Raw genomic sequence first — 13,631 nt, forward strand, 5'->3', positions numbered from 1 at the left:
TACAAAGTATTATATTTTTTCACAAGGCAGTTCACTTCAGTTCATCTGCAGAATAAAGCATTGGAAAAGTGGAACGGGCAGTTTATAAAATCCATTCCTGGTTTTGCACATAATGCTGAGCCCCAATATCCTTGGTTGGGTTGTGGCTGGTTATATAGCCTGAATCAGCCATTGTGGAATGGGGGGCTTTGCATGTTGTGTGATCCCAGCCAATTGTGGTTTATTTAAAAAACAAAAAACAACTATAGTTAAGCAATTCGTAGTGAGATTCTTATCCTAACCCCTATGATGAAGTCAATTATGAAATTTCAACACGAAGAACCTTCCCCCACAGCTAGGGAAGGGGGGGGGGGAGGTTCTAGGCCAGAACTGGTCCACAGGCTGGATGTGTCATGCCCAGGCCTGGTTTAGTGAAGGGGTAAAAAGCCCCGTGACGCCGCGAGTTTGACACCCCTGTTCTAGGCATTAGAGACCCCTGCTTGCTTATGAATGACTTATGACTCTGTGAAAAAATAGACCCCATCCCTGCCTACTATATATTTTCTTTCCGAGGGGTACTAGTTAGAACTATGATCCTCATCAGCATTTAATGATATCCTCCTCGTTCATGACCTATCTACATATATAAAAATAGAAAATAGAGTGCCTATATTCATTGTGCAAGAAACTATTTAAAAGGCGGATAGTAAAAATTCAGAGTACAGATTCATTTTCATTTTTGTTTACTAACACACTGTTTTTACAGGCTTACTCAAAACTAGCAATGATTATTTCAGGGCCATTTTAACCAAATTGACACATGTTGCTTTTTTTTTCCCTTCAAAAGGAAAATAGTTGTTTTCATAAAAATAAAAACTATAATGCTGAAAACTGGAATATGTTTTTCAAAACCTTTTCATGGGGAATAGAAGGACAGCAGGAAGAAATTACATTGCCAATGTTTAACCAGATGCATTAAATTAGCAATGAATTTCCAAATGAATGCTTTCAGTAGGATTTAATCAGGAGTTGCTGAGTTAGGGAAACAAAGGATTGGAAAACAATTTGTTCCTAAATGTCAAGGAATTCTGAATGATAACCATTTCTTACAATTGTATTCTCCTGCAAAGGAGGAGGAGGAGGAGGAGGAGGGAGTAGTATTCTCTGAAGTGTCCTTTGGCATCCTTATGATGGATCTACAGTATACTGTACATGTCAAAACTCCCAGCAAATATAACATTTGGGAATTTCACCTGTGAATTTCTAAATATCAGATGAAATGCCCTTCAGGATATGCTTACATGTTAAGTGTCAGGTGTTATAGAAAAGTATTATATTAATTAAATTTATTATGGGAAATTGAGTTTTTAGTGGTCAAGCCCATGCTTTTCTCTTAGATGGTTATATTCAAACTTCTTATTTGAAAGAAGCTGACCCTAAGCAAGAGGAAAAGCTGCTGGACAGTTTATGATGAGGGAGAGAAAGGATCAAGATTTCCAATTGCTGGCAAACACAGAGCAAGGAAGTTGCTGATGGAGGCTTTGAAACACTTTCCCTCTCTATTTGCCTCAAGCCAACCCTCACCGCTGTTTTGGATTATTATTATTATTTTTGGTTCATTAAGATGCACATCTTAATGTTATTTCAACAGAATGGCATCCTATGTACTGTGTTACATGCCATTTAGTTTTAAAATCTATTTCATCACTCATTTTTCAGCTATATCTTCTATTTCTGAGTAGATGCAAATAAGCTAAGCTTTCATTTAAAAAAAGGGAACAAAATTACTTTCTAAGATGGGTAAGTGGCTGGTACGCAAACTGACCATTGGTGGTAAATAATTGAGACAAATTTTAGCAGGAGTGGCCTATGAGTCAGAATGCTAAAGTGTGGACATGATTGGGTCTACCCCCGCTCATTAGGAAATAACCACCACCCCCTTGAACTAAGATGATCTTGGTTTTGAAGCACACATGATGACTGTATGATTAGCTTTGCAAACTATTCATTCCTCCATTCTCCAGAAATACAAAATCTTAAGACATATTTCTGCATGGAAGACTTTTCAAGGCAATGCAGATCAGTCATGTTCACACAGTCACTGATCCACCTTTAGATGTCTTCTTTTTAACTGCTTTGCTCTCTATGTATTTGTGAGACTCCTATTTCTATATCAGCTCAGCCAAGACAGACAAATCCACTGATATAGCATGCTTAAGCATGACTCAAGTCTTTCTAGATTTAGGCCATAAAAGGCGAGTGCTTAGCCAGAGACTCAATGAATGAATTCACTTGCTCAACAAGAAAAGTTTACCATGACAATGAAAAACTTGCCTCAATATAATCTATGGTCTGAAATGAGATCATCAGCACTGGATTGGGTGTATTCCAGATGAGCTAGCTGGCACATGTTTAGGTGATCTGCAGAATCTGTAGCTTCTTTAGGTCTAAAGAATAGATCATGCAAGTATATTTAACTTATTCACTATATTTTGGTGACCTAAATGGTTAAAGCAGGAGATTCTGTGGAAGGGCAACAATTAAGAAAATTACAATAGACTCAACAAACATTATAATCTGTTTATGGAACTCCAGGAATCAAGGCTTCCAATTAGCTTTCCAATAAGGAAAAAAATATTTTGCAGATTTTGCAATAATTTAACCCAGTTACTAAATAGTAACTTAGCTGAATTTATTCTTATAAGAATATCAAAGGTGATAAATATTAGGCCATTATGCATTGCAGTACATTTGCAAAAATATACAAAATGCTCATTTATAAATACAGGGGCAAAAAGGAGATACCAGCCAGCTATCGCCTCACACATTTTCAGAGCCAGTTATTTGAATGGGAGAGTTGAGATATAAATATTTTGGTTCTGGACAACCTATTCTGGACAAAAGATGCCTATTCTTTTTCTGGTTCATTTTATAACAATGTTTATCTTATAACTGCTATTATTATTATTTTTATAACAGTGCAATATCTTTTTTTCTCATTTTTCTTTCTAATAATAATAAACAAACTTTCCCTTTCAAAAGTAAACCACAACTGCTTTAATGGAAGAGGAATAAGGCTGGAATGCTGTTTTGAGTTCTGTGACATTGTGCATTTAAACAACTATCCCAGAACTGCCCTATCAAAGCATTCTCATAAGTCATATGAAAAAAGAATGCAAATGGTTGCTTATCACTCTTATTAATACTAGAACAAAACGGGGGGGGGGGGGAACGACCCTTTTAAATCAATGATCTTCACTGATGTAATCCATTCCTTTGGTTACAGGAAGCAAAAATAATAATAAAATTCTTAGCATCCCTTGTGAAATACCATCTTCTAAAAAAGTAAATTTTCCATGAATGAGTAGGAGGATCAGCTTATAATGCAAACGATTGAGAGAGACATGAAAGATACACGTGGTAAGGGCACAGCTGCAAATTACCAACTACTACTTCCCACAACTTTTCCACACTTTAGTTTTGCTTCAAATATTTGTTGTGGGAGCAGAAAGCAAAGGAAGGTTTACTGTGGAATAGAATTCTTACCCTCCCAACCCCAAATAACATTGTCTACATTTTAATTTAATGCCCATGTACCCTATAAGTCCTACAATTTACTATTATATGTTTATGTTCTACTTAATATAATATTTTGTTATTCTTGTAGTATATAACAATGTCAGAACATCAATAACTTTTAATGACACAGCTACAAACTTTTCCCAATTTTTCACAGTTATGATTAAGCCCTAGAGAGCTTCTGAATCCCACAGCCTCCGCCCCCACTCCCAAATACAGTTCACATAGAGTCATATAGAATGTAGCAGTTTTTCTTGGACATCATGGAACATTGAAAGCCCTTTATGTCTAACAGGGTTATTACATTGAGTCCTGAATGACAGACAGCACAGTTGAAGCTAAATCAAATTACTATGTACCGTATTACTATGTCTGAATATAATCTCTGAGTCTGAAGTTAAAATAAGAAAGTGGACATCATTTTCCATTAGAAAAAAAAAGTGATTCTGCCTGGCCCCATTAATTTTTGTTTGGACAAGTCATGTAAGGATTATATATGTGGTTACATGTAAGTTTGATTCCCTACGTAAAATAGCAGCTTTTCATTGTTTCTCGAGTTCTTCTAATTGTTAAAAAGAACCGAACATAGAAATGAGAAAACATTATGCTAATACACTTGCAACATTAAATTTACATACTTTTTTTCTTTGAAGTATTAGGAATGTTATATATTTTATTTGGCTTTGTAAGGACTGAAATCTTACAGTTAATACAATCTACTTTTTCCTTGTAGAAAATATGGCTCTTTTCAGCTATTTCTCTGAGGTTCAGAGTGGCATCTTTTTATCTGCAGCTGACTGAAGAACCAGATGTCTTTTTTTAAGCAATCAAGGATGCTACAGTATAGATTTCCTATGGATTTTTTTTAAAAGTGAGCATGAAGTTTTTTCTATACATTAATTTGTTGCAGCACAAACAGTCCATTCAGGATTTGCCCTCTTCAAAGCTTGCAGTATGATTGCATGGCCTGCCTTCTAGAGTAGTATCTCTAAGTGGCCACAGGAGGGCACTTTAAACATCTTTGCATTGCTTGTGAAGCAAATACAGAAGCACAGTGTTAGCTAAAGTCATTTACAGTCTGTAAAATACTATTTAAAGTTGCAGATATCTATTCATTGAAGTTCATAAAAATATAAAATATGTACCATACCACAGTATTTGTTTCCTGATCTCTCTAATACTAATATATCTCCAAAGCTAATTTTTGCTTGTCTTTGTACCTTTCATTCCAATTGCACTTAATGATGTATCTTCGGGCTCTATCATCTTTAGGATAGCTTCTATTTTCTTCTCCCTATGATGGTTCCACCTCAGTTTTGGAGCCTTAGACTTGTTTGGTAGGAGCAGCAATTTGCATACACCAATGAAAATTGTACCTCTGTTTATGATCTATGATAAAGAAATTACAAGTTTCCTTAACAACGACTTGTGGTTATGAGCTGTGAGCCGTCATGGGAATCAACAGGAAGAAAGAGAAGACATTGGAAGCAGGAAACGTCGTTCCAAAAACCAGCCTTACTGTAACGTTTGCGTTCCCTTATTTTGAACAATTCTGGCTAATAGAAATAACTGTGGATAAAGTGATTCAGATGACAATGTATCAACTAAATGAAGAGTGAACAATATCCTCTGTATCTCAAATAACATCACAGCACAGTAGCTGGAAAGATCTCTGCAAATTGGCTTTCTGTGAAGGGCCATTTCCTATCCCTTTTTCCCCTCTCCTCCTGCTTTCTATTATCAATAGTTCCAGTAACTAATTGAGACTCAATATTACAATTATTCTTGGCCACATTTTAGACTCAAAATACGCTTGAATCAATGCTTTCTAACGCATTTTTGAAGAAAGCCTTCAATCTTTAGATTATTCTAACTCTAAATCTTTAATTTAACTTGACATACCAGAGCCTCTTGACAGCATAATACAGAATATATGTGAACCCAGGCATCCATGCTCTCTTGTGCACACATGGTTACAATTTTTTTGTCATGTAGTGCTTCAGTGGAATTTAAAAGGCTGCCCTAATAAGAGCTTTCATAGGAACCTTTAATTTTTTTAAATATAATTTGGTTTCCTAGAGTGCAACCTTTTCAAGGAGCTTTCCCCCCCACTTTTACAGAAATACTGGCAAATACTGGAAGGATCCCTTAACTCAATTGGAGAGCAAATACTTTGCCTGCAGAAATGTCCAAGGTTTAATCCTTGGATTCTTGGGTGTATTGTATGTATATAAAATAAACCAGGATCTTTACTTGCAGGGCATGTCCCAAGATTAGTGGAACTGCTGCCGGTCAGAATAGAGAAGATGGAGCTCAAAAGAACCATGCTCTGATAGTGTAAGGCAGCTTTGTAGTATTTCATAGGATACAATTTGTTTCCTCTTCTTAAATTTTGTTCAAGTTTTATATCTTTAAAAACAAAAGTTAGAAAGAATATAATAAATCTCATTTAAAATAAAGGTTATCTATATGATCGGGGAAACCATATTCTTTAGTATTTTATTTCGCAAAAATTCTGATCTTTTTCTCCTTTTGTTTTCTAAATGCAAGATTGCTTCTTTTAAGAGATGCAAGAAAGAAGACGTCTTACAGCAGCCTGCTAAGATATAAAGATCATTCCTTGAGTCCTTACCATAACATGATCATAAATTTACCGGTTTGAACAAACCTATCTGTCCACAGCTGCTGAGTTTTACTTGCACCACATATAAATGGTTTTTGTTGTGCCATTTTGTTTTGCTTTGTGTTTCTGGTTTGGTCGACGAGCTGAGTGGTGGCTTAGCGGTATTCCTAGCATTACTCAGCCTTCCTTGCTTTCCTTGTTTTGCCAATGTATGCGTCAAAGAAGAAATGGCAGAAGAGCACAAAGTAGCTGAGGTACATGAGGGAACACCAAACGACGTTGTAAACATGTGAGTGGCATTGGCCTTGTTGCATCCAGGCGAAGACCAGGTAGTTGATTATGCAGCCCACAAACATCTGTGTAATCTGTGACAAGGTGATAAACATGGCAAATTTGCGTGACACTCTGAAGCCCGCAGCCCGCAAGGCATAATATGTGTACATGACTGCATGTACTCCATAGTTCATGGTCATAAACCAGCCGCCACCGGCCACCATGTCCTTGTAAGAGTACCAAGAATAAAGTAGTACTGTAATATGGTGATACCAATGGAGGAAGATGAGCTTCTGTTTCCTAAGAATAATAAATATTGTATCTCCTGCGGAGAGAAAAAAGAAAGAGAGAATAGAATAAATATGCATACTGTACAACATGGTTTTAGGAAAAAAGAAGACACCAAAAGAACCCTTTGAAATACTCTGAAACATTACATCAGTTTAAAAATGTACGTCACAGAAATAAGGATTTTCTATAGAAATCTTTTGAATGCAATATCATATTAAAATTGGTTTTAGCATCTTTAATTGTGACCATTTGCATTTGTTTGTATAATGACATCATAATAAAAATCTCTGCAAGGCCCTAACTTTAGATTCAATTTTTATTTCTTAATAAGGAAAGATACACAAGAAATAATTAAAATAATCTCCATAAATGATTAAATATCAATTAAATACATCTTTATGATAATCTTACATTTCTAGAATAGATTATAATTATGCCTGTAATTAGCATAAACATACAGCAATGAAGAAAATAGTTGTAAATTACAATATGCTTTCTGAGATCATGTTAAGGTGCTTCAACCCGGGTTAACCTTGTTTATTCTCTTCAGATCTTTAGAATGAAAAATAATTTTTAATAGAAAACAAATACCCAAAACAGTAAGGGAAAAAATAATTTTAGTTACAAGACATTAGTGTATGTGTTAAGGCAGTATTAATATGAATTGTAAGGAAACTTTAAATCTATGACATAGTTGATTCAGCTCTCTCTTTGGATTAAACACCTCATATTTCCAGCTGAATTGTGAAGACAGTGCAAGGGGAAAAAATATTCTACCCTAGAAAGATAAAAAATTGCTAAGATCTAAAATCTGTTTTTCACAGTGTAACACAGACCTGATTTTGGTGTGAAGGATGTTTTAAAGGCGGTGGTACTAAAAAATATAGTTCAGTGAATTTACTCCTGAGTGTGCAATACTGCTTTAGAGGGTACATGCTGGATTTTTTAATCATAGTTGATTGTATCATAAACAGTACATACACCACATCTCTTTTCTCCCAAAACTCAATTCTGCAATCTAAATTCAATATAATTTTTTTTAAAGGTCATATTTTTCAGGCTCTCAAAGATGCTAATATATACATGTTCAACAGATTCAAAAGATCCAGAGAACTGGCTCAAGATCTACCGTAACATTTTTAGAGAAAACCAAAATGTTTGTTTAACTCCTAGATATGACTTTCAATATTTCATTGTATTTTGGTTTGTGGCAACAAGCAAAATAAAACTGTAAGCTAAGTAACAAAATCAAGATTTCTTTCCAGGCACTGAGTAGGTGTGATTTTTTTTTTCATTCTTCTTCTCCTAGTGATGGCTAACCTTTTTGGTACCGAGTGCTGAAACGAGCGCGCATTTCTGCATGCTTGTGCTGGAGCACCGGAACCTGGAAGAGAGCAGCTGGCTGGTGAACATGCGCACCGTGGCCAGCTGCTCCTCCAGTTCCATCGCGCGCATGAGTGCCAGACAGCTGGTCTTATGGCTGGCACGCATGCCCACAGAGAGGGTTCTGCGTGCCATCTCTGGCACATGTGCCATAGGTTCGTCATCACGGTTCTAGTCTATAAAATTTTAACCAATTAATGAACTGACCCTTCCACCTGGAACTTTTCACAGCACTAAGGCATTATGAATTGTGGCTGCAGTAATCAATCTCTGGGCTAGTGCAGAATTTATTGTATGGGGGAAGTGCTACTTTCTAGCACAGAGGGAGAGCTGGAGAGTAGAATAAAAAAAGAATTCAGAAATGTTATAATTCAAATCTAAACTGAATGGATTAACAATTTCCTCAAGTTGTTTGATATGCTCTTCATTTTACAATTTGGAAGTGATTTTCAAACTTACAAATATGAAAGTCAAAGGGGTGCAGAGCAATATTTTAAAACCACTTAAAACACCAAGGTAAATTCTTTTGCAGCTTTGCTTTTTTTGCTTTCATTATGTCCCATAAAGTTTTTATTTTTTATTTTTTTTTAAAAGCCACTTACCTAATTCTGGTGCTTTACTTAGCACAAATGCATAGGCCCAGAATTTGCTGACTGGTCCATTGTAAAAACTCTGATCGCAAACAGATTGCTTCAGTCCTTTGGCCATCAATATATACACCATATAAGCACCCGTTCGAACAGCACCAAATATACTTTGTGACCATAAAGAGAAAAAACAAACAATATTCATTAACTGCAAGAAGCAATGGAGGCAAAATTTACAGGCACTATTAACGTGCAGAGTTGGTCATGTTTTTTCTTTAATTTTTTTTTTCACTATATGAAAGAATGAGGGACAAACAAAACACTTAAACATTACCTATATAAAAGCAACACTAACTGAATCACTAATTGAGGAAGCAAGCAAGAACAGAGGAAAACACCTACCTTATGAACTGTTGTTATTTTTTTCCAGTGATATTATACAAATGTTAGTTCTATGTTAGTTCTCTGAGAGAACCAATTTGTCTGAATATTTTGGATTCACAATTATAGCCTTTCCTGTATATACCAATATAGTATATCCAGGCTAATCCATATGACTTCTAGTTGGCAGCAAAGTGATACTAAAAACCTGTAGTGCCTGTCCTGATTTTTGCACTCCACATATAATACCCTCTCTGAGTCTCCAAGGACAATGATGAATTAAGGAAAATCCCCAGCCAAAACGCGGGGGAAGGGGGATGCAAAGTTGTTGAGGAAATTTAGAAACCTAGACCTAAATATATATACCCATAAATCATCAACAATAGTTTTTTAATCTGGTCAGGATTAGGTTTTTGCGTAGTGAAATCCAGTGGTGGGATTCAAAATATTTTACTAACAGATCTGTGGCATGGCTTTGTGGGAGTGGGAGGGGAAGGATACTGTAAAATCCCCATTTCCTCCCGATCAGCTGGGACTCGGGAGGCAGAGAATAGACCGGGACGGGGCCAGTCAGAAGTGGTATTTACTGGTTCTCCAAACTACTCAAAATTTCTGCTACTGCTTCTTCAGAACTGGTCAGAACCTGCTGAATGCCACCTCTGGTGAAGTCAGGTGCAAAGAATCAGGAACATTTGTAAGGTTGCAGCATAAAAGATTTATTCAAGTCTAAGAATTTGGTCAAATAAAATCCAATACTAAACTGGTACCAGGTAAGGGTCAAAGCAATTCAGGAAGGGTTGGACTTGGAGTGCTTGTGAGAATGCAACAACTCTAAGCTGATGATGCACTTAACTCTCCCGCCATAGCTCTGGCTACTCTTTTCCCACAAGAAAGGCCTTACCAACTTGTTATTATATTTATATAAGAGTCCGCACCCTGATTAGACAACCTTAGATAAAAGAGAGAATTCTTATCAATGGCAGACTAGCAACAATATTCCAAGCAATTTTACTGCACATAGTGAAAGAGCAAAAGAAATGCAGCACACATACCATTTCTGTAAAATTTCAATGCAATCTCTGTAATGAATCCAGCATTATAAATGAAACTATGTCTCCTAATTTTATTATTGCAATAAGAAAAAAAGAATCAATAACTGTACACTCTCCTTTCTCTCTTTTTAAATAAGAACTATCCATCACCCAAGGCAATAATTCCAGGGGTAACCTGAGCCCTGCAACAACATTGGAAAACCCAGACAATTCGTTTCATCCAAGATTGCAAGGTATGGTGAGCAAATTGCAGATAATTTACAATTTGGTAGTCATTAATTAAATTTCAAAATTTCATAGCGTTTATGTGCTTTTGCATGAATTCTTTGGAGACTACATTGCATATACTGTATGTAAGCATATTTTAAATAAGTCAATCATTCAAATTTATATTGCTTAGGGACCTACACAGCAGGGGTGAGTTCCGGCAGTGGCTACTGCTGGTTGACTCACGGCCGCACCATTGTATAAAGCTACAATTAATTTTAAAATGAATAATCTAAATGCTATAAATAGATAGGATAGGTAAGTATAAAAGGAACATAAGTAATATTAGAATTTATAAAACAATACAAGAATGCAAAAGCTATGCTAAATTAAATTAAATCTAATACTTGCTGAACCCTTTCTTGGCTTTGATGGGATTATAGTCCAATCAATGAAAACAAGGAAATAGTAAAATAAAACATTATAATAGTATGTGTGTATTTAAAAGCAGAAGAGAAAAAGCAGGAGGGGGAGAAGGAATGGGGGATAAAAGGGAAACTATATTGAATTTTAGAAGTCTACTTAAGTTTCAGCATTATATCACTTGGAGGTTGTGTTTATGATTAATTATATCCCTGACACAGAAGCAAGTTACACTATCTGAAATCCAGATTAACGAGTCAATTAGCAAGAAACTAAGGTAATCAGCTTCTGGACTCTAATTATTATGTTATACATGGGGAAACATACATATCCCGTAGATATATGTAGTTCTAGGTTGCATTAACAGAGGGATAAAATCAAGATCACATGAAGTGTTAATACCATTTTATAATGCTTTGATAAGGCCACACTTGGAAAACTGCATCCAATTTTGGTTGTCATGATGTAAAAAAGATATTGAGACTCTAGAAAGAGTACAGAGAAGAACAACCAAATTCATTAAGGGTCTGGAGGCTAAAACATAAAGAACGGTTGTTGGATTTGGGTATGTCTAGTTTAATGAAAAGAAGGACCAGGGGTGACATGATAGCAGTGTTCCGATATTTCAGGGGCTGCCACAAAGAAGAGATGGTCAACATACTCTCCAAAGTACCTGAGGGTAGGACAAGAAGCAATGGGTGGAAAACTAATCAAGGATAGAAGCAACTTAGAACTAAGGAGAAATTTCCTGACAGTTAGAACAATTAATCAATGGAACAACTTGCCTCCAAAAGTTGTGAATGCCCCAACACTGGAAGTTTTTAAGAAGAAATTGAACAACTATGGTATAGGGCAGGGGTGTCCAAACTTTTTGCGAGGAGGGCCAGATTTGGTGAGGTGAAAATGTGTGGGGCCGATCATTCAGCCTGACATTCTTTGAACCCTTAACATTAAATGCGAATTAACTATCATATTTTTCAGAGTCTAAGACGCACCAAGATTTTGAAGTGGCAAATTAAAAAAAAAGTTTTTGCACTCTCCCACGAAAATGGGCCTTTTTTTAAAAAAGGGCATGAATAGCCTTTAAGAGGCTTCTAGAGTGCTCCTGGGCGCTGGGGGGGGGCAAAGTTGAGCGAAAAATGGCCCGTTTTTTGCTCATTTATGCCCTCCACAGCCCCCAGGAGCACTCTGAAAACCTCCTTAAGGCTATGCACAGCCATTTTGGTGAAGGGGGCAGAGAGGAGGCAAAAAATGCTGTATTCAGTGTATAAGATGCACCCAGATTTTTAGCCTCTTTTTTGAGGGGAAAAAGATGCATCTTTATACTTCGAAAAATACGGTATTTTATGAAAGACTAAACAAATAACTCCAGTGGGGAGAAGAGGCTGCGGGCCGCTTGAAATTTGAAAAAGGGCCACATTTGGCCACCGGGCCGCACTTTGGACATGCCTGGTATAGGGTTTCTGCCTGAGCAGGGGTTGGACTAGAACTGTGTTTCTCAACCTTGGTGTCTTTAAGTCCTGTGGACTTCAACTCCCAGAGTCCACAGGACTTAAAGTCGCCAAGGTTGAGAAACAGTGGACTAGAATATCTCCAAGGTCCTTTTGAACTCTGCTATTCTGTTATATGCTCTGTTTTTTCATTTGAATTTAATATAAATGTTTAAATGGATCACATCTCTTCCATGCGGTAAAAAACTTATCTTTGTATGATCATACCTTTTGTGGGACCAAAAATGTATGAGAAAATACTATAAACATATATTCATAAAATGTCCATTCCATTAACAAAAGCTTAAAAGAGAAAATAAAATGTATCTACAATATTTTTTTTATAAAACACTGCATTGTGGGTATAAAAGCATCATCATGTCCACTGCTCCCTATGTCCAACTTGCTCTCCTGATACTCAGTTAATATTTAGTTTACTCCAATGCTGTGTAACTATAGAAAACATATGTATAGTTACCTTTGCACATAGAAATATAAGTAGCCCTGGTGACATAGCATTTTTTATTATCAAACATCAGACTACCTAGCACCGTGCTCTCAAATATAACTCAGCCTCAGTTATACATGCCACGATAATCTTCACCTTAGAATGTAGAAGGTGTGAAATGTGAGTTGTTTTATAATATAAGTTGAAAATTTCACAACCTTGGTGGTTTCCTGTTTTTTACGAGGACAATTTAAAATCTGGGCAGTTTATTTAAAATCTGAAGCAGCTGCTAACTGTTACCACATAGCACGTGATATGTGACCGCATGAATACAGGGTATTTTAGCAGTATTTATAAAGCTTTATAGAACATGAACTATACATATAAAACATGAAAACTGAAAGGATCTCATTTTTTAAATTTACCTGCTAATATAACCAAGGAAGAAACAAGATCAGAGCATGTCCTCTCCAGCAACCTACACCCAGATAAGCAGGGATTAACACCAGACAAACAATCAGACAGAACATAATGCCCTAATCAAAGAACTACCAAGGAGAAAACTACACACCCACCAATACTTGTAGAACAAGCTACATATAAACAGGGAGCAAATACCACTCCCACTAGTACTGATGATGTTACCCAGTTGGGTAACAAAATGTCTGCAAGCGAACTACCAAGGTCAGAGAATATCAAGGACTCCACAATAAGTGAAGAATTTGCTACAATCTAAATGCACCAATTATATGTACATTTAGGGTAAACCTGAAGCTTATATAATAATGGTTTCATATTTTACAAAGTGCTAAAAAGGACCTTATTTGTTTTTCAAGCTGAGCTATGTCCTGGATTTGATGGAAATGCTATTTTTAAAAAAAGCAAATTTATAAGTTCCTATTTAAGTATCTATGT

General features: G+C 36.2%; 1 protein-coding gene across 3 annotated transcripts in view; it reads right to left on the minus strand.

Moving 5' to 3' along the window:
* Positions 1-229: 229 nt before the first annotated feature.
* The window catches only part of ELOVL6 (ELOVL fatty acid elongase 6), a 67,405-nt gene continuing 54,003 nt past the window's right edge, over positions 230-13,631 (minus strand). For all 3 annotated transcript variants that reach the window (XM_081959733.1, XM_081959734.1, XM_081959735.1), the window contains exons 3-4: positions 8,731-8,882; positions 230-6,779 (exon numbers count right to left, since the gene is read on the minus strand). In XM_081959733.1, coding sequence (XP_081815859.1) covers positions 6,355-6,779; positions 8,731-8,882 — 577 coding nt within the window. In that variant the 3' untranslated portion in view covers positions 230-6,354. The remainder of the gene's footprint in view (positions 6,780-8,730; positions 8,883-13,631) is intronic.

This window comes from Natrix helvetica (assembly GCF_964273705.1).
Source record: "Natrix helvetica genome assembly, chromosome: 7".
NCBI classification, from domain to species: domain Eukaryota; kingdom Metazoa; phylum Chordata; class Lepidosauria; order Squamata; family Natricidae; genus Natrix; species Natrix helvetica.